The sequence below is a fragment of the Corythoichthys intestinalis genome, chromosome 20 (genome assembly GCF_030265065.1).
Source record: "Corythoichthys intestinalis isolate RoL2023-P3 chromosome 20, ASM3026506v1, whole genome shotgun sequence".
NCBI lineage: Eukaryota > Metazoa > Chordata > Actinopteri > Syngnathiformes > Syngnathidae > Corythoichthys > Corythoichthys intestinalis.
Genome location: NC_080414.1, coordinates 3492048 through 3514961, shown reverse-complemented (window position 1 = coordinate 3514961; position 22914 = coordinate 3492048). Strand labels below are relative to the sequence as shown.

The 22914-nt window shown below is 36.9% G+C and overlaps 1 protein-coding gene across 4 annotated transcripts in view; it reads right to left on the bottom strand.

Annotated features, from left to right (window-relative positions):
• Positions 1-6104, bottom strand: part of mllt10 (MLLT10 histone lysine methyltransferase DOT1L cofactor) — an 87551-nt gene extending 81447 nt beyond the window's left edge. For all 4 annotated transcript variants that reach the window (XM_057824239.1, XM_057824238.1, XM_057824241.1 and 1 more), the window contains exons 1-2: positions 5744-6104; positions 1052-1131 (exon numbers count right to left, since the gene is read on the bottom strand). In XM_057824239.1, the coding sequence (XP_057680222.1) occupies positions 1052-1131; positions 5744-5906 (243 nt within the window). In that variant the 5' untranslated portion in view covers positions 5907-6104. The remainder of the gene's footprint in view (positions 1-1051; positions 1132-5743) is intronic.
• Between the last annotated feature and the right edge of the window lie 16810 nt (positions 6105-22914).

Here is a 22914-nt window from a genome sequence, read left to right as displayed (position 1 = left end):
GGCCCGGGTCGCTGGAGCTGCGCCAGCGTGGGTTCGGCTGGCGTGATTCCAGCAATCTGGCTAAAAGGTCATATTCCTTCAATTTCCATATCGCAATAAATTAGGGGCTGCGTGACATCATCACTCGAAATGAATATCTCAATATCGCAAAAACTATTGCAGCACAAACGAAAATTTTTACAGCACAAACATTGCAAAAATGACTGACACAATTTTTTGCCGTTTTTAATCAAAATGGGGGGCTGGTGGACCTCAGATTGACCTACAATTTTTTTTTCAGCACAAACAAGCACAAATGACTAACATAATTTTTCTATAACTTTGCGTCTGATGGGGGGCCAACTTCACGGAGGTAACTCACTAAGTAGTTATTTAGATACTCTATTCAACAGCTTGTGTGACGTCCTTAGTGTCACCAGTTTGAACTGTGGATTTTCCGTATTCAACTATTGTACTCCTATACAGTCTTCAACCTGTATCTTTTCTGCATCAACAACTACACTAAGTCCCTCTATGCTTGAGACACGCTTAAGATTGTGAAGAAGACATTGTTTCCCAAGGTCAAATGGAGTTGAAACTTCTACTTCCATAGATGGGATCCAGAAACAAGGGAGCCTGGTTATATGCCCATAATCCCCTATCAATGCTTGTCACACATATTTAATTAGACACATGACACTTGACAGTAATTGGTGCTGAGCGGATCTGCCAGAAGTAGTGCTTCAAATATGTTAATGACAATGACAAAATCATGCAAACGTGTTCTTCAAATAAATGTGGTTATTTTGGGAGCCGATTTGTTTCAGGCTCCCTGACATCTAATCTGAATCAAGTTTTTTAACCACATTTATAAAGCACTACAGCATTTTGAGCCTTAACCAGGTTAGCTAGGTTGTCCGACTTGACGCTTTTCACCAAATGTGCAATTTTAACTTTTTGACTGCAAAATTATTGCTGCATTGTCTAATGCAAAATTGACTATGTTCCTCATTGATCGGCTTCATTGATGTTCCAGCAATTAAAGCATAAATGAGCTGGTAGTGAAACTTACCACACGAGCAGCTCGCTCCTGAGATTCACACTTTCTGCAGAACCACGGACCGGTGGGCACCTGTACAATGCCATAGCAGGCTACAGAGAGATGAGAACAAAGCACAGTCAGCGAATTGAGTCGCAGTCATTTTCACACATTTTTAGAGCTGTCTCGACTAGTCGACGTAGTCAACGATGACGTGAATGCGTTGACAAGCACAACATCCCGTCGACGGTTAATGAAGGGTTAAAAAAATATGTGCGTGGAAAGTGGAATGTCGGACTCTCGGTATGCAAGCGGGGAAAGCGGCACAAAGCCAAAAAAGCGCACCAGAGTGGCCAAAACATTGTCTTATTTCAACGAAAAAAAGGAGGGTACACTGTTGTGTTCTGCCTCTTCAATGCCAAGCTTGACTGCACATCGGCCGTGAATGAACACCTAAAGCGCCGTCACCCAGTTGTAATTTTGGAAGACGACAGGAGAAGACAGGCTGGCAGATCGGAAGTCCATCTAACTAACGACATGTTTTATTAAAGTTGCTAAGCCAGTTGCGATATGCAATGAGTCGCACTTATCGCATGGTAAATAAAAATGAGAGCGGTAATTTTAACAGCTGCGTTTGATCTCGAGCTGAAACGAATACTCGAGCAACTCGAGTTTAAAAACTGATCCGAGTAATTTTATTCACCTCGAGTAATCGTTTATTTTGACAGCTCTAAGCATCACATTTTGCTATGACTACTTTTAATGCGGGACAACGCGCTGATGTGACGTACGTAGAGGAAGAAGCAAAAAAACTTACTCCAGCCGACACATGCTACAAAAGACGCCGACGTTGCTAAAAACTAGCCTGCATGATGCTACGTTGGTAGCAGGTAGGGTTAGGGTAACCCTAAACCCTAACCCTAACCCCTTGTGGAGTGATGAGTGTGTAAAATAAATACTTAATAATGCCAACTATCAATTTTAGCTCAGTAGTCATTGTTGGATAAAACCCCAAGTAGCACTGGTCCTTAATGTGCTCTAATACAGCCTGTATCATACATTTATTTTGAACACTGCAAAAACTCAAAATCCTATAAGGACTTACAGTTTAGACTAAAACTTAACTAGAACTTAAAAATAGCTTGACACAAATAGAAATTCAATTGAAACACGTGGGAAAAAATCCTAACTTTTAAGTGATATGTGTTATCAAGCGTAATGGCATTTTTAGGTAAGAAATATATATATATATATATATATTTTTTTTTTTTTCAATAAGATCTAAAAGTTTTTTGAGTGAAAGCAGTGAATTAGTCTTTTTATTAATTCTAGTTACATCTGAGATGCAATTGTTGGCTGTTTTCAACAATGTACATTGAAAATAAAGACATTGAATGACTGAAAATGGTTCAATATTAGATGAAATGTCTTGTTTTCTCATGTATATTCATAATTGCTCTTCACCTAAAAATATATGTTTTATCCGATAACTCGATTAATCGATAGAATTTTCAGTCGATTATGTTTATCCGATTACTTGATTAATCGATAGAAGTTTCAGTCGATTACTCGATTACTAAAATATTCGATAGCTGCAGCCCTAGTTTGATCGCCGCGTGCGTGTTTGCGTGCATACATTTGTGCATGCGTGTTGATGACATATAAGACTCCAGTTTCTTTCACAGATGTTTATTGGTCATCGACAGGTCGTAAAATTAAATTTCAGACAAACAAAATAAGGAAACATATCTATAATAAGCACGGTAAACAATAGCATTGCTACATTGAGGCTACTGGGCAAAAAGACAATCTACTTTAAGACTGCTATAAAAGATTGGCAGTCTTCTCCAAAACGCAAACTTGCGGTTAAAAGGTAACACTTCAAAGATGAAAAAAATCGCTGGGTTCCAAACGAAAAAATGAAAGAAAGAAAAAAATCTATTAATGACACCACATGCAATGACAAAAAGTGCTTTTTTGTGGAGTGTAAAGCTTACGGTTAGCGGTTTAGCAAACGTACTTTCAGTGAACATTTAAAAATAAAAGCACGTCGTGTTCGTCATATAGATAATGATTTCTGGAGTTAATCCCGCATACTTCACAATTCCTCCCAGGTGTGTGTTTTATAGTGGGCAGTAGAGGTGTGCAAAATTTCCGATTCTTAGATTATTCGCGATTCGGCCGTGGAAGATTCAAGAACGATTCACAAATATCCATATTCTGATTATTGAATAATGCCAAGTAAAGCAGAAGTAAAACACACTCAGCGCGCCGCGCGGTCTTCGGTACGCTATTAGGGACGGAGCGTGAGTAGCTAAACATCATGCTTCTCATTAACCGGCCCCTCGGGTAACGCCAATGGTCATCTCACGGCTCTAGCTCAACTCATGCCACGAGATAAAAAAAACAACAACATACCTGACTGTTGCCGAAAAGCTGCTACAAAGTACATCCACATTATGTTACGGTAGATATCATTTATATAGGACTAGATTCAATTTAGATTCGAAATCGTTAGCAGCACATCTACAAAAAGCTAGATGCGGGCGTTAGTAAACGGCCGTCATCTTAAAGCAGTACACTTCCTTGCAAGGCTGTTGTAGCGAACCTTCCAAGCAAACCTAATTAACTTTTTATCTAGAATACTCCTAAATCGGTAAAATATTGACTTGAATCTATCATTAAAATAGTTTTAAAATTTTCACATGTTGAAAGTAGACAAAAGAGAAATTATGGAATAACAGGAGCAATTTTAACAACTTTAACGGTTGATTCACAACATTAAATTAATTGAAAGTAGTTTAAAGCTGCTGATACAGATTGGGGACTGGAGTTTTTTATTTACTGTTATTTTTGTATATTTGTTTACTGCTATATGTTAACTTGATACTGAAATAGTAGTTTGGTTTAGCCTGAGAGTATTTTTGAACAATTTTGGAACTAATGTACAAAACAATTTTAAAAAAGGAGGGGGGTGCATCAATAATCGTTTTATAATCGAATCGGAGCCTCTGAATCATAATCGTAATCGAATCGTTGGGTGCCCAAAGAGTCCCAGCTCTAGTGGGCAGGGCAGCTTTTTACCACTCATTAGTGATTGGGCACACACCTGACTTAAACTGTTTGGTAAAAATTTATTTCAATTGTTATTTAAGTCTCCTGAGGCAGAGGGTTCACTTACTTATTTTTCCCTCTTCTGTCATTGTTTGCATGTTATCCTCATTAAGATAAGAAAACCTATAAATGTTTGGGTGGTTTTAGTTAAAGCAGACGCTTTTTTTCATCTGTGTGATTTGGACAAAGATCAGATCACATTTGATGGTGATTTTATGCAAAAATGTGAGAAATTCCAAAAGGTTCAGATACTTTTTATACCACTGTACCATCATATATGCATACATATATATGTATTATATATATGTATGTATGTACACTACATTTTCACATAAATTCATTACGCTAAAGCTAAACTCCGGTATTTTAAATTATTTTTAAATGAAAGTGCAATTCAACATAGTTTGAAGAAACACTATTCAAATTTAATGCTCTTCTGAAAGTGAAATCTTGGCAAGCCTTTGTTTTACATCTCCTAAAATTTATGCTGCAATGTTCCTAATATATGTTATATATATTATATATATATAACATATATATAACATATATATATATATATATATATATATATATATAACTGTATATGTTCCTAATCGGATTACTCGATTATTTGAACTAACTAGTCGATAGATTAAGCGATTACTATATTTACACCAAAGGATATTAACTAGTAACCCTTTATTTGACAGTGGCGTCATAAGACAGTCATTATTATAATATGACACTGTCATGAACATTAATAAATGTTTATGACACTTGTCATTAAGTGTCATCCTTCAAATTATCTTACTATTGAATGCATGTAAAAGACCCACACTGGACATAAATGGAGTTAGTGACAGAATTTGCTGGATGACACCTGTCATATGTATTCATTCATGGCATGTCCATGATAATGTCATAATTATGATGGTTTTATGGCAGTCTCGTGATGCCGCTGTCAAATAAAGTGTTACCTATTAACTCAATTAATCAAGACTGGACTATAACACGCATGATTCAAAATGTGGGGAAAAACTAGCAGCTTAGAGTTAAAAAATGACGGTACTAATACCCAGTATCGGTTGATTTCTGGCCTAAAATACCTAAAAAAAAACAATAATCCAGAGACAGCCATGAACAGTTAAACCCAATTGAAAAGAGGCCAAAGCGAGCAGCAAACTGACAATTGTGCAATCAGTAAATCGCTGGTGAGAGTTGTTGTTTTTGTCACGTCAAGTGAGGTCCTCCCCACATGGTAGTAACAACATTTGCTACACTCAAATCATCATCGAACTGATAAGTGTTCACAAGATCAGAGTCCCAGATTGACAATTAATAAACGCTACCATTATTGCTGTTTATTTGACTGGTTTTCATTTCGTAAACATTCCCTCACGCCTAGTTTTGAGTGTAGACATTTTGACAGTTTAACGGGTCGACCGTTTTTGAGTCCAAACGTCATCACAGACATTTAACACCTAAGAATTTAAAGGTTTTGTGTTTAAAACAGCTGAGTTGTCGTGCTCACAATCTTGGCCTTGGGAACTGGACGCTCCATAACCTTGCACCGGGGTAACTAGCTTGCAAGCTAATGCTAACATTAGCTTAGCAGAGAGCTCCCGAGCTTACCTTGGTGCACGGCGACGTTACAGCCGTGTCCGTCGCAGTAGACCAGGGGGTTTTCCGCCCAACCTCTCTCGTCTGAGCAAACACAACACCCTCCAATCATCTCCTTCATGTTACTCGTCGACAACTCTGTGTCCACCAGCAAACAACGCTCTCCGGAGACCATCTACGATGAAATTGAACATGCGGAGCAATAGCACAGGAGACGTGTCAAATCCTTCGCTTAACAAGCCTCTCGGTCCTCCGCCTGGCCGCATTGGGTCCCGGTAGACCAAATTTCCATGTTTAAAACGGAATTCCGTGCTTTCCTAAAGCGATATTTTTAACCAAAACAAGCACTTCACGACGAAATGTTGAGGTAAAAGGGGGGGCGGGGGGTGTCACCAAGGAGAACCGGACATGCGTCATGACGTAAGACGCGCCTACGTACGTGTTCCTGACCGGAAGTCGCCGTGTTTCGCACGAGGACCATGGTATTTTCTAAAATAACAGCAACAAGTAAAACATATGAAGTTATTTACATATCAGTGTTATAATTTAGACGCTTTTCACTGTGAGCCTTTATTGATATGCTTTGAATTGTGAAAGACACTTAGGCAATGTAAGGGACAGCGTGCAAACCTAAGGAGCTCCTAAAGCAGGGGTGGGCAAACCGGTCCTCGAGGGCCGCAGTGGGTCCTGGTCTTTGTTCCAACTGATTCAGCACAGACGGTTAAAACCAATGAGGTTTGAGCAGAAACAACAAGCACCTGAGTGTAATCAACTGATTGCATTTGTAAGACACCAGATTGGTAAAAGGCTAGCCTCATGATGGGTTGGAACAAAATCCCGCACCCACTACGGCCCTTTGTGGAATAGTTTGCCCACCCCTGTCCTAAATGGACATCGACAGAAATAAAATACTGTAAATTTAAGCAATCTAGTGCGCACCAAAAACAGATAAATTCTCATGCATACCAGATTGTTTCTAGTGCGCGCCAGAAACTATCTAGTAAACATTAACATTACATAGCATTTAAGCTAGCGGACTTTTGCTACGCAAGTTAGCTAATGGCGTACCGCAAGCAATACGTCACTTCCGCTCATTAATATTCATGACGTTGGCTGCTGATGGGCTAAGGGAGGACATTTTCCCGTTTGTCTCCAATAGGAAATTAATTGAAATAATGTACGAAGGAGATGTTTACAGAGCTAAACCGACCAACTCTGTCCAAAAAAGATGTCCCTGGTGCCAAATTCACGGGTAAAGATGTGGAAGAACATACAAATGTTCAGTTAAAGAGATGGCTTGAGTGTTGAGGGCTGAAAAAGACCACAAAAAAAAAAACACGAGCAGACCTAAGCTTAGCTTTAGCTTTTTTATCGACACCATTTTCTTTACGCCACTGACAATGACATTCTCCTGTTTCAACAATCTATCCTTTACTTCACCACTATAGGCCCTCTCTTTCTTATATATTATATCCTCTGGTTGTCTTACGTCTCTGACCGTTCTTGGGGGTAATTTACGTTTACATAGCATTTAAGCTAGCTGACTTTTGTTATGCAAGTTAGCCAATGGCGTACCCTAAACCCTAAGCCACACGTCACTTCCGCTCATTAATATTCATGACATAGCTACTGACACTAAGGGAGGACATTCTGCCGTTCGTTCCTAATAGAAAATGAATGGAAATAGTGTACGAAGGAGATGTTTACAGAGCTAAACCTACCAATTCTGTCCAAAAAAGATGTCCCTGGTGCAAAAATCACTGGTAAAGATGTGGAAGAACATACAAATGTTCAATTAAAGAGATGGCTTGAGTGATGAGGACTGAAAAAGACAGAAAAAAAGAAACAAGCCAACCTAAGCTTAGCCTTAGCTTTTTTATCAACACCATTTTCTTACACCACTGACAATTACATTCTCCTGTTTCAACAATCTATCCTTTACCACCATATGCCCTGTCTTTCTTATATATTACAGTATATCCTCTGGTAGTCTTACGTCTCTATTTTTGTGTAGAGATCGCAAATGCTACTCAGTGACAGCCAACGAACACTTTAAATTTTTTCATTAATAACCAATCTTAATTCTATAAGTAATTTACACTCCCCCCCTTTCTAAAGTTGATTTCATTCAGTAAATGTAACAACAGTGGCAGTCAGATACCATTTTTTTTTTCAGGTCATTCATTGTCAGACAAGCAGCACACCAAAATGCCACGCTAAAAAATAAGTGAAAATATCAAAATGGCTTACCTTTTTGTCCTCTGTAGGACCATGGCCCCCCAAAAAATGTGTACTGCATATGAAGGTCAAAGGCTTCACCTTGCTGGCATTAAATTGGTCTTTTGGACATCCGCACAAGTTAATCCATTGTTCACATTTGTTCCTCCTTTTTGGCTTTGGGACACGTATGAAGAAAACTTCCTTCATATGTCGTAATGTCTAGAGTCATTTCTACAAGTTCCATAGCAGCAGTGTTTATTTGGCATGTCCTTTTTTGAAAGATTACCGGCAGAAAACTAGAAATAATAACATGAGTTGTATGCGAGGGCGTGTCTATATTGACCCACTTCCGGGTTACGATGGCAACATCACGGTATAAAAATAGCATCCGTGCGGTACGCTATTGCTGCATTATTGCAATTGACTAACTTGTATAGCAAAAGTCAACATTAGCATTTAAGCTAGCGAACTTTTGCTACGCAAGTTAGCCAGTTGCTCCATTGTTGCAATTGCTGAATTGTTGCAATTGGCCAATTGCAACAATGGAGCAATTGGCTAACTTGTATCGCAAAAGTCCGCTAGCTTAAATGCTAATGTTAGTGTTTACTAGATAGTTTCTGGTGCGCGCGAGAAATAATGTGGTGCGCACCAGATTGCCAAAATTTATTTATTTTCTGTCAATGGTCCTCTAGGGGCTCTGTATAAACCAGGGGCAAACTAGTACTTTCTATAATTGCCAGGCTAAGAAAGTTGTTTCATGGACCAAGACCACAAAAGTCTCTTCTCCCGTTGTACCAAATGTTTTATCTGCTGACAAAGCACAATACCTGTCGAGTCTATGTTCGTTTTAGATCAGTGCTCATTGTTCAGGGGAACACATCATCAACGATATTGACTGATTGATATACATTAAAAAATTATAGATATTTATCATATTGGTATCGGCCTTGAGGAGCAGGAAGTTATCGATATCGGTATCGGTTTCCAAAAATGTATATCGTGCATCCCTAAAAAAAATACTGCTTTTGTTGTATCCCGGCGTCACTAAAATCTGAAAAGTTACCTAGTGTTGCTTTAAATAAAATACATTACAAAATTTGCTTTAATGTAGATGCATATATTTATTAAATTTACAGTTGTGAGCATTTTCTTTTACAGAAAATATTACTATAGCACCATAGGCGGATCTACTATTCAGGCGAAGTAGGCGATCGCCTTCGGCCCCCAACCAGTAGGGGGCCCCCAACCAGCTGGCTATGCCCCAACGAGCAAGGGCTGCTTGGGCCACCAGAGCAAGCAGCACCCCAAACTATTCGTCATGTATAATTATGTCAGCATACCAAACAAACAAATAACAAAACAAAAAAGAAAGCCATTTGAATGCTGCATTTATATTATCTCCCCCCCCCCACACACGCACTACAGTGGACTGTTCCACGACGACGGACTGAGTATCATTCGCTTAGCTTCATTTAGCACCGTTTAGCTTCGCTTGGCTCCGTTTAGCGTCGCTTAGCTCCGCTGAGCTGTTCGTTAGCTTCACTTAGCTCTCCCGTGTTTTTCACGCCACTAAGCTCGCTATTTTTGCAGCTCACTTGCTAATTTGCACGTCGGCTATCGTTTATTTCGAACACATGAGCGAACGTGCTCTCCATGAGAGCCAAAGTGCAGTGAGGGAGAAGTCGAGAACAGGCCGCTAATGCCTCTTTTAACTTTCTTCTTCTTCGAAATGAACATAAAATACACGACAGCACTCCCTGTGGCGAAACAATGCAGTACAATTCCAATAAGTCATACTATAACACTCAACAGCTGGTTAACAGCATTTGCTAACAAAAATAAATAAATAAATCTATTAGTGACACCACAAGCAATGACGAAGAATGTTTTTTTACGGAGTGTAAAGCTTTCGGTTAGCGGTTTAGCGAACGTACCTCCGGTGAACATTTCAAAATAAAAGCACGTCATGTTCGTCATATAAATAACAATTTCTGGAGTTAATCCCACATACTTCAGAATTAATATTATAATATGTTGAGTAAATACTACAGAATACAGATTCTTCACTAAGAATAGCTTTCAAATGACACTCCGTAACACTTTATAATAACTATCCGTTTCACTAGTTAATAGATCATTAGTAAACTGTTGATAAATGATTTATTGTTGATTTGTGAAGTATTTGTTAACAGTTTTTATTTACAGGGTGTTCCAATATGGTTGACCCCATTCTAAATGCCCATGCTAGTTGATGGATCTTAATAAAACTATATACACTTTATGTTGAAGGTCATAAGTTTTATTGGTTAAATGTGCAAAGAAAAGTACAAATATTTGTTTGTTCTATGGCAGATTTTCATAAATGTGCAACATGAGCGCTGCCTGCAAAATGCCTTATCAAAATGCCTTTTCTTTTGAAGTGAACGGCATTTCTTAACCTCAAAAGATAGAAATGCCAAACGTTACACACAAAAACTTGAAACGTTTCTACACAAACTGTGTTTCAGGTTAAGAACACCCTGTAAATGCTTAACAAACTGTTAACAAATACTTCACAAATCAACAATAAATCATTTATCAACAGTTTACTAATGATCTATTAACTAGTAAAACGGATAGTTATTATAAAGTGTTACCTGACACTCTTTATGACAAATATGATTGGCAATGAATAATTATTAGAATTATTATACTACCATTATATATAGTAGTATACTATAATAATAATGCTAGAATTTTTTTTAAAGAATTGTTTTGAATAATGTTGGAAAGGCAAAGTCAATATTCTGAATCTGTTTACTTTCCATTCTTTTGCACTAGTAAATGCTATCAGCATTTAACGTCATTGTTTATTTGTGATTAATTATTGTTATTTACATGATTATTTGTACTTTATGAAATAATTTAAGTGTTCCAAAATGGTTTAGTGAATTAATAAGCGTCAACAAAAATTTCATTGCTAAATTAGTAAAAAAAAAAAAAAAAAAAAAAATTATTAGATTAGTCGACTAATCGTAAAACTAGTTGGCTGACTAATCAGAAGAAAATTTGTCATTTAGGACAGTCCTAGTGTACCGGAACATATTTCCTCCACACCCTTCTCACCTTTTTAACCCCTGACCCAAGAAGAGGGCCCCTGGATATGTTCGCCTTAGGCCCCAAAATTGCCAAGTCCGCCACTGTATAGCACATTTGTTTTTTTCCCTTTATATGCCTTACCCAATTAGAACAAATATGTGCATTTTACGTGATGGTATTTCATTATAGGCACGATTGCTTAAGGAACGGAAAAACAAGCCAACGGAATTTACACAGCCTTAATTATTAGCGCCTAACATGAAGTTATCATAAAAATAGTCAGACATGCGGTTTTTGTTTTGACAGCAATCCCAGGCTGTTGCCAAGGATGCTCGAGAACACACACACACACGTACACACTGTATGCTATTCCAAGCACTCAGCTGCTGCTTGCGTCACCGATTTCTCCGAGCGAGCTCCCGCTCTCCGTTTCCAGAGAAACGTAATGACTTGCCAATAATGCGCAAGAGCACACGAGCGTCCTCGGTGTAATATGGTGAGCGAGAGGTCCCTGGGAGTGCCTGGCCATTGTTTGCTTTAATTTCAAATTGCTCAAATGCTCCAGTCGACACTGGGCACTCCACTAAAAGGGGTTTGGGGGTGGGGATGGGGAGCTAGAGAAAAAAGGGGGAAAAGTGAATTGTGTGTGGCAGGGGAAAACCTATTAGTCGGAGAGAACAAAGGGAGGCATTGGATGGAGCAGTGGTTGTGGAGCGTCCTATAACTATACTGAAACATTGAAAATTGCAAATGATTGTTTCTTTTTAACAACTTTCACTTGATTAAGTACAAAGTTCGCTCGAATCGTATGTTCCTCAGGTTGCAGAGAGGATATTTTTCTCCAAAAAGCAGACCTCTTTCTCAATTGGACAGATTCGCAGACAATCACCAAATTGTCCTTTTAAGAGTTGTTGTTAATACTACTGCAAAATGGCTCAGGAAAATGAATTTCTGAGCAGAAAGCTTTGGTCTATAAAAGCTTTTTCCTCCTGGGAATTGTGAAATTATTTGGCGAAGCTTACAAGGAGTATGGAAAAACAACAAATATAATAGGCGTAGGTTTCCATAGGGACGGTAGGGACATAACACCAACAATTTTCAGGATTCTTAAATTGTCCCCACTCAGTTTTAAGCAAGCTCATTTGCATTATATAATGAGTTCACTTATTTAGATTGTCTTCCCATATGTTGTAAGAATAGAATTGACCGTACCATTATAAAGTGAATTATTTTCATCATAGACTTCATAATGATATTGACGGGAAGTTGGGCCGATTAATAGGGGGCCTGCATTGCTGGCGCGGCCGTCAAAGCTGACCGAGTGGAATCACAGACAGAGCTTTTCCAGTGAAAATTCTTTTGAATAAATGCTTAAATCCCTGAATTCTTTTTAGGTATGGACGTAAAACAGTCTTGATTCTTGGTTAAAAGCAACAACAACAACAACAAAAACGGGCAGTTAGCATTTATTTCATGTAAATATGTCGAAGTACGATGCTAGTATGTCATTCAATGTGGCGGCCGCCATATGTAAACAGACTTTTCCCGATAAAAGTCCTTGTGAATACATGCTTAAATCCCTGAATTCTTTATAGATATGGACGTAAAACAGTCGATTCTTGGTTAAAAGCAAAAAAAACAACAACAAAAACGGGCAGTTAGCATTTATTTTATGTAAATATTGCGAACTATGATGCTAGTCAGAAACAAATGTAGCGGCCGCCTTATGAAAACTGAGCTTTTTCCGTTGAAATTCTTATGAATAAATGCTTAAATCCCTGAATTCTTTATAGATATGGACATAAAACAGTCTCGATTCTTGGTTAAAAGCAAAACAAAAAAAACGAGCAGTTAGCATTTATTTTACGTGAATATTGCGAACTGTGATGCTAGTATGTAAACAAATGTAGCGGCCGCCTTATGAAAACAGCTTTTTCCGTCGAAATTCTTATGAATAGATGCTTAAATCCGTGAATTCTTCATAGATACGGACGTAAAACAGTCTCGATTCTTGGTTAAAAGCAAAAAAAAAACGAGCAGTTAGCATTTATTTTACGTGAATATTGCCAACTATGATGCTAGTATGTAAACGTAGCGGCCGCCTTATGAAAACAGCTTTTTGCGTTTAAAATTCTTGTGAATAAATGCTTAAATCCGTGCATTCTTTATAGATATGGACGTAAAACAGTCTCGATTCTTGGTTAAAAGCAACAACAACAAAAACATGCGGTTCGCATTTATTTTACGTAAATATGTTAAAGTACAATGCTCGTCTGTTAGACAATGTGGCGGCAGCCTTACAACAAAAAGCTTTTTACTTTGAAAACTCTGGTGAAAAAAAGAAAATATATATAATAATTACCTTGAATCCTTGAACTAATCACTCCTGAGACAATCCTTCCTGTTTGTATGCGGTCCAGCTTTTTGTACTTTTTAAACCTAAATCCAGTGTTTGATCGTTGTATGTGTCGCTGCGACCGACTGCGAATAACTGAAGCGGATTGTGGGATGGCCCACTACTTGAAGGCGTGGCGCAGTGAAGGTCGAATCTGACCCGTCAATATCGTTATGAAGTCTATGACTATGACTAGTTTTTTTTCGGCTAGCGGCAGCCACTATAAGTGATGTAAAAAGACGTCAATGTTTTGGAGGTGGGGGAGAAACACCACTAATTTTGCTACAGAAAGTCCAACCTGCAATTGCATAACATTAAACTGTGTGAACTTGCTAACCTGCAAAACGACTCCGTTCAGGCCAGCCGCTGCAAGGAACAACGAAATTAGTGCTGCAACGATTAATCGATTAACACGAGTATTAGTATTCCATTTGAAAAAAATATTTGAATTAAATTTTGCTGCTTCGAGTATTTGTTTAATTAAAGTGGCGTTGTAATGGTTTGTTTTGAAAGTGTTTACATGTAGTTTTATTGATTTGGATGGATACACTGCCATCTAGTTTGCCTCATTTTACATGTCCAAATCCAGCTGCTCCCTGTTAAGACCAACATAAGCTAGGTTTTTGTTTGAGCTAATGTCTTTTTATGCATTCGTATTTTAGTTTAAAGGCATATTTAGCCAATTTTTGTGGAAATATGTGTAGGAACCATTTGTTAATCGCATTGTTAAAAAAAAAAAAGTATTTTATAGCATTTAAGCTAGCGGACTTTTATTATTACATAAGTTAGCCAATTGTTCTTTTGTTGTACATAGATCCTTTTTTTATCCCGTTTAAGGCTCAGCTCAGGTATTTTAAATTTTTTATGTTCTTTATCCGATTACTCGATTATTCCAACTAACTAGTTTATCGATTAATCGACAACTAAAATAATCAATAGCTGCAGCCCTAAACGAAATCAAGCTAGCCATCCCTCATTTGGATAATTGTTTGCATTATGTGCATTACGGTAAGGCAACGCGGTTGATTCAGAGTGCAAATCCCTTTATTAAAAAATAAAATGAGGAGCTATCCAAGTAGATCGGTCCTTGGATACCTGATTTTTTTTTTCTTTTTTTTTTTTCAAAATCACTTTAATATTACAATACTTTAGTTTGAGTCCAGGGGTGCTCCAGTGTCCCCTAGAAGTGGACCCATTATTGCATATCTCTTGCACTTCGAACTGTTTCCTTAGTAGTTCTTGAAAACAAAGGTTTTAATTCGAACGTTGTATCACCTGAACCAATACACATGAAAGTTAGTATAAATACATAAAGATTTATTTTGTATTGATCATTTAGCCTATCAATGAATTAGGTTCATATTCGTGAGAAATGCAGCCCTGACCCCGTTCACCCAATCTCCCAGCAAAAAGTGTACATGCAGGGTATGCTGTTCTATCGTCTCTTCCAATGTTGAGACTAGGGCTGCAGCTATTGATTATTTTAGTAGTCGATTAATCGATGAACTAGTTAGTTCGAATAATCAAGTAATCGGATAAGGAACATAAAAATATTAAAATACCTTAGCTGAGCCTCAAACTGTATAAAAGATAAGAATCTAGGTAGAACAAAAGAACAATTGGCTCACTTACATAGTAAAAGTCCGCTAGCTTAAATGCTATAAAATACTAACTTTTTTTTGTTTGTTTGTTTATACAATGTTCTGAACAAATGGTTGAGACACATATTCCCACAAAAATTGACTAAATATACCTTTAAACTAGGGCTGTCAAGCGATTAAAATTTTCACATCTTAAAAATTAGTTAATCGTAATTAATCGCAATTCAAACCATCTATAAAATATGCCATATTTTTATGTAAATTATTGTTGGAATGGAAAGATAAGACACAAGACGGATATATACATTCAACATACTGTACATAAGTACTGTATTTGTTTATTATAACAATAAATCAACAGGATGGCATTAACATTCTGTTAAAGCGATCCATGGATAGAAAGAATTGTAGTTCTTAAAAGATAAATGTTAGTACAAGTTATAGAAATTTTATATTAAAACCCCTCTTAATGTTTTCGTTTTGATAAAATTTGTAAAATTTTCAGTCAAAAAATAAACTAGTAGCTCACCATTGTTGATGTCAATAATTACACAATTCTTATGGTGCTGAACCCATAAAATCAGTAGCACCCAAGCGCCAGCAGAGGGAGACAAAACTCCAAAAAACACAAGTAACAAGTGTATATGACCGTGTGCTGTGATTTTAATCGGTTTTAGCGGGGCATGTGCGTTAATTGCGTCAAATATTTTAACGTGATTAATTTAAAAAATTAATTACCGCCCGTTAATGCGATAATTTTGAAAAAAAAAAAAATTAGCTCAAACAAAAACTCTGTTTATGTTGGTCTTAACAGGGAGCAGATGGATTCAGCCATGTGAAATGAGGCAGACTAGAGGACAGTGTATCCACCCAAATCAATAAAACTAAAGGCAAACACTTTCAAAACAAACCATTACAATGTTACTTTAATTAAATGAATACTGGAAGCAGCAAAATTTAATTTGAAATTTTTTTTCTAGTTGAATACTCAAGTTAATCGATTAATCGTTGCAGCACTAGTTGAGACCAAACCTACGCCTTTGTATCTGCGTGTGAGCATTAACATTTTACAAATCAAATATTTCTGAACAAAACAATATTTTTTTCAGTCATTACTTGCCTTTCAATTGACTTAAAGATTTTTTAAAGAGTCATGGATGCACCTTCATTTCCTACTGTGTGTGTGTGCGCGTGTGAGTGTAGGGGTGTGTGTGTGCGCACGGGGTGTGTGTGAAAGTGTGGTTTGCAGTGAGAACTCAGCCGAAGAAGCAGGAATGTTTTCACAGTTTGACCTCATAAGCCTCAACAAATGAGTAGTGACAGTTTGTTGCACTTCACAAACAGATGTCATGTGCTTGTTTTTGAAATCGCTTTTAGTATTAATGAGTGATTCATGGTAGCGCTAATGCAATGCCAAAAAAATGCCGTGGCTCTTTGGTCTGTTAAAATAAAGCCGAGCAAACAATATAAATATCATTTAGAATGAATCGTCTATCAATACAGTGTATGATTTTTTTGTGTGTGTGTGTGTGTTTGCTTTCAATTGTTCTATTTGCAGGGAGGCTGTTGAGCATTGGTTATATACACACGTGGGTAGTAATGCGTTACATTTACTCCGTAAAATTTGTTTGAGTAACTTTTTGAGAATAATGTATTTCTAAGAGTAGTTTTACTAAGTCATATTTATCATTTTACTTAAGTAGGTTTGTGAAGAAGAAACGTTACTCTTACTCCGCTACTTTGGGCTACACTAGTCGTTACGTTTTTCCTCTTTAATCTACATACACTGAAAAAGGTGAACATTTAAAAAATATTGGCTAATTAATCACACAATTTTACTGCTAATACAATGTAAATAAATCAATTTGTTTGTAAATTAATTAATTTAAAAAATATTGGCAAATCAATCACACCTACAATTTTACTGCTAATATGTAAATAAATGTTTTTTTTTTACATTGTATAAGCAGTAAAATTCACAATCCAATTACACCTACAATTGTACTGCTAATACAATGTAAATTCATTAATTTGTACGTTAATGAATTTGTTTACACTGTTTAGCAGTAAAATTGTAGGGGTGATTGATTAGCCAATATTTATCAAATTGAGCCAATGTTTACTTTTTTCAGTGTCCAGTGGTACCTCTACTTATGAAATTAATTGGTTCTGGAAGTAGTTTCTTAACTTGAAAATTCTGTAAGTACAGACATGTATTCCATCTAAATGCACGAATACGTTCCAAGCCCCCCAAAACTCAGACATAAATATTTTATAATGAATAAAAATGCATCAAATCGTGTACCAAATGTACGTTACAATTAGATCGTTGTACAATAAGCATGAATCAGAGTTGTGAATAATGTAAAAAATGAAAAATAAAGAATAAAAGTTAATACACTCATGTAAAGCTGTCGGACCATGAAGGGCAAATGAAGAGGATTCTGAGATACACATACAGTAGAGGTCTCTCTTAGCCAATTGGATGCCAGGAATACTAGGCAATAGCCAATGGCAGAGCAGCTATAAGTATGTTATGTTCAATAAACTCTGGGAGCTGTGAGTACCAGCCATACTGTATTTTTGCCTTTCTTATCCTGAAATTTCTTTCTCAACAAGAGGCAATATTTTCCCATTGACGCATGTCTTAACCTGAAAATTCTGTATGTAGAGGCGTTCTTAAGTAGAGGTACCATAGATTTTACTTTTTTTGTTTTTTGCCAGAATCTGGCACTACCAGTTTCACCAATGAGACGTCGAAACAATAATCACATCACTCCACTACCAGTCAGACTCAAAGCTTGCCCTTCTATGATCACGCTGACCTGTTCAATCAAGTGGCGTCTTTAAAGCACCGTAAAAAAAATTAAGTATATGACATAGAGCGATGCCGTCAACATAACTCGAAAGCTCCGATGTTAACATCTCTCCCAGTTTTATTTGGCACCGATTGACCAAGGAAATCCGGAGATATGATCCTTTTAGTTCCATGATAGGAAATATGTTTTCTCCACGAGAATGCAAAAATGCGCTTTGGATGAATGATGCTTCATTACTGTATTTTCTCGCCGTGATTCAATGATTTACGCCCCCCCCCCCTCCCCGGTTATGTAATAAGTCTTAATCTGGTTCTTCTTCAAAGTAATAATAACAGTTAATATAGATTTTAGAAAGAAATACCATTGTTGGGTGGGGGGGATCAAACATCGGAAGAAGTTACTCACAATGTTACTAATGACAAGCTGTTCTTTTCACCAATTTTTTTTGTTTTTTACTTGTACTTGAGTACATTTTTTGGGATGACTACTTTTACTTGAGTAATATCATTTGAAGAACCACTACACTGAGAAAAAATTAAGCAATGGTAACAAAATAAAATTGAGGCAACAAAGTGACACTATAATTGAATAGAATTTAAGTTTTACAAATTTGATTTAAAAAATATTGAATAAATAAACTGAATTTAAACAACTCAATTAAGTACATGTTAGTTAAGCAACATCTTTAATTTGTTGGATTTAGTAATAGCAGAGGAAATATTGAGTTACATATTAAGTAAATCCAACTCAATTCCACAAAGAAAGCTGATAGTTACTAAGTAAGCAAAAATGATTTAGATTTACTAAATATCTGGGGGTCTAATTTATATTGCTGACAAAATTAAGACCGGCTAATGAGTAAAATGTATCAATTTTCTGCACTTTTGACTTTCTTAATAAAGTGAATTAAACTCTACTCAGTGGCTTTTAGCTGATTTTATTTTAAAAACAAAACCGGATTAAAATGCAGTTAATAAATCATTCCTATTTGGTGAATTCAGTTCAGTTTGATTCAAAACTGCACACGGTCTTTTTTATTATGCATAGTATAGTTTACTTTTTTTGTTGTTGCTAATATTACTTAACCCTGATCACAGTTTTTACAGTACTTTTACTTTAGTAAAATTTTTGGTTACTCTACCAACCTCTGGTTATATAATAACTAGTTTAGGAGACTGTGAGAATTTTGTTTTATCAACTGTGGTGCGTTTAGTTCGTCCAGTGTAGAACAGGTTATCAGCTTTATTACAAAATCTCCAAATAAAGTTTTCCTCTTTAAAATTTATTGTCTCTTTGGCTCCCACCATGACTGGGCCCATCTTATGCACCTATGGTCTTTTTCTGGTCCAACACGACAGGGTGAAAGGTGAAAGCAAACCCTCCCCCCACCACTGTCCGCGCACACTTCAGGCTCGGATTGCATGTAAAATCACATTCTCCCTGGGTGGTGGGGGGTGGAGTGGAATTCATTGTTTTGGCAGGGGGCAGTGGCTTTGTGTCATAAAAAAGTCTATGCTCTTACAAGTGCCTTCACCTCCTTGACCAGTAGTCCCCATTTTAGTCAATACAAAACAAATGTGCTCCTGCAGGCTGCCTATCAAATGATATGTTTGAAACGCTAGTGTGGAAAAGTGTAACTTTCAGTTCCAAATTAAAATACGCACTCATACTTAGTATTTGCAAAACACAACGTATATGGTTTATTATTGAAGTGACCAAGACTGATTCAAATTACATTTAAATACATGTAACTGTTAAATATAACACTTTTTTTGTTTGTTGTTGTTGCAGGTAACAGGGCATCTATCTGACCTCCAGCAGCCTGCAGCGGGGGCTTCGCCGCACTGCGCTCCGGGGGGATGAGCTCTCATTCACGGGCAGTCGTTCCTCCAACATCCGTGACAGGCACCGGAGGGAGAAGGCGCGGCAATGGCAAGTGACATTTGGTGCACAATAAATCTGCATAACAAAGGGTCATCGCTCCTTAAAGAAATTACTTAATTCGGTTTTTCATTTGCAAGAAATTTGAGGTGGGTTTTTTTGTGTGTGTGTGTGTAGTTTTGGATGCAGTGAACTAACAAACTAAATAAATGAAATGTGAATGATTTTAAATTAAGTGCCTTGCAAAAAGCAAATATACAGTAGTTTCAAATTGTGTACTGCAATCTAGTCAAATAATTTTCTTCATCTTGTTTTGAGTTTTAAAGACTAGTTAACAGATTAATGCGTCAGATTATTCCATTTATGTAAACATTACTATTTGATTTTATTAAGCCATACATCTAAAATTTATATATTTTTTCACATAAAATCAAGAAGAAGAAAAATGCTTTCAAATCATGTTTTGAACAATATCTATTCTTGAATTAAGAACAATTCTGGCAAACAAGCTTTTTTTTTTTAAGATTAAAAATACAAATTTACTGCTTAAAATAACTTGCTCTTTTAGCACTTTCACTTATTTCTAGTCGATTTTCACTGAAAACAAGGGAATTTAACCCTGGTCTTGTGTTAAAAATCAGCCCATATTTTTGCTAGTGAATTAAGTTTGATCTGTAAATTAACGTGGCCAGAAAAAACTAAACCTTTGCAGTATATTGTTTTTTAGGTCGAGATTGACCCGTTTTCAAGTCTGAGTATGTCAAAACATGTACCATTGATTTTTGCATACACTGAAAAAAATTGGTGGATTTACTTAATAAAATCATTGTAATAATTTTCACTTAAGTAAATTTTACTGCTTGTAGTAAATTGCACTTACTTTTATGAAGTAAATTTTACTGCTTGTAATAAAATTTACTTCATAAAAGTAAGCATCCATCAAGCAAATCCACCAAATATTTTTTTAGTGTTCGAAAATTTGAAAACGGGTCAATTCTAAACCCCAACACAGAGAATTACTAGTTTTTCGGATGTGTGTTTTTGCAGTATATACAAAAAAAAAAAAAAAAAAAAAAAAAAAAAAAAACGTGTGATTTTATTTCGAGGTCTGCCCAGGTCTTTCATATTTGCGTTGAATGCACATATTGCTGGATCAGACTTTTATATTCTCAATATTTGTGATTTTAATCCTGAAAAAAAAACCATTCAAATTACAAAAACACCGAATGAGACGTATAGCCTACTCATCTCTCTATAGCCGTGTTCAGCGCAACGTGCTCGGTTGTGATCTAAATTCAACCAAAGCACCCAAATCCTACTCTTCTCTGCATCCGTGAATGTCCGCATGCATGCCCGCGATGCATGCATGAGATGCACAATATAAGAGTCCAATGCAAGCAGATGCATGCACGTATATGCCTTCACGATGAAAAAAAAAACGTTTTGGTTCTCCACTCTCAGCATCACATGTAGTTATTTTTACATTATTATAGTTTTTTTCCCCCCAAAATACTGTATGGTTTTGAATAGCACCACTTATCCCCCCCACCCCCCAAAAATATCGCTATGGTTAGTATGCGTGAAAATACGTGCATTTAAGTTACCTTATTTTTTTATATTTATACCGTGAGCGATCTACACGTACGTTGATTTATCTTTGCAAATTTAAAGGTCGCGGATATGCAGTAAATTGCAAAGAGCATGCATATATGTCCACTCCTGACTGCATATGCATGGATAGCCCCCATCCCTTTGCGTGCATGTGGACTACATGGCCGCAGGGAACTCACGTGTTTTTGGAGCATAACAAAAGAGGGAACATCAAGCGGGTATGTGAGGAGGACACCGGAGGCCCGCAAAGAGGCGAAAGCCGATTGGAAGTGCCAACTTCCGGCTTCGACCTGCGTGAATATCTCAGCGTGCATCACGATGAATAGTGCGCATGCATGCGTTTGTGAGAAAACCACATCCATATGTGTGTGTGCGTTTGCGTGGCGTGCGAAAGTCAATAACAGACAATTGCGAGATTTCAAATCCACGTGAAAATGCTTATCTATAAATTAAAAGTGTTTTACCTTTGGTTACAACATTTACAAGTGAAGACATTTGTGCACGGTTTAGGAAAATGTGATTCAAATGCAAATATTTTAAGATAGGGTGTAGGTTTGGTCTCAACATTGCAGATATAACAGCATAACCTGCATGTACACTTTTTGCTGGGGACGGTAAATTAATTAGACCAAACAAATTGGGAGAACGGAAGTCAGGGCTACATCTCTCATGAATATGAACCAAATTAATTAAAAGCAAGGGCATAGGTTTACATAGGGACGGTAGGGACAAAACATTACCAACTTTTCAGGATGCTGAAATTGTCCCCATGCACCAACTTTGAAGCAACCTTATTTGCGTTATATAATAACTTCAGTTATATGTCATTTAGATTGTCTTCCCATTTATGTTTTAATTGTTGTAATTGACACCATTGTTAAGTGAACTATTTTCATTATTTTCAAACTTAAATGTACCTCTTTTCACTTGCTGAATGTGCCGGTCCATTTTCCCCCCTCCGAAACGCTTATTTGATTGGCTGATGAATTGACACCCCCCCCCCCCAACAAACACACACTCACACATACACACACATTAGATATCATGGATATTAGAAGTTTTTTCCCCCCAGCTAATATAAGCCACTGTAAGAAATGTAAAAAGACATCAATGTTGTGGAAATGGGGAACACACCACTAATTTTGCTACTGAAAGTTTGACCTGCATCAGAGTTAGCATCATATTGAACTGTTTGCTAACTTGCAAAACTCGAGTAGGAAGCTGCTCAGAGATTAGATATCAGGGATATTAGAAGTTGTTTTTTTTCAGCCAGTAGCAGCCACTGTAAGAAATGTAAAAATACATCAATGTGTGGAAATGGGGAACTCACCACTAATTTTGCTACTGAAAGTCTGACCTGCATCAGACTTAGCATAACATTAAACTGTTTGTGAACCTGCAAAACTCAAGTGAAGCTGCTTAGAAAGAAGGGTCCTCCTGTATGTGTTTTCTACTGTTAATGTTAAATTAACTGTGAGAAATGTAGTGAACTGAGGTCCACCCCCTTCTCCCCATTTACTTAATAAAAGTAAGTGCAAATTGTTAGAATAATTTTTATCAAGTAATTCCACCATTTTT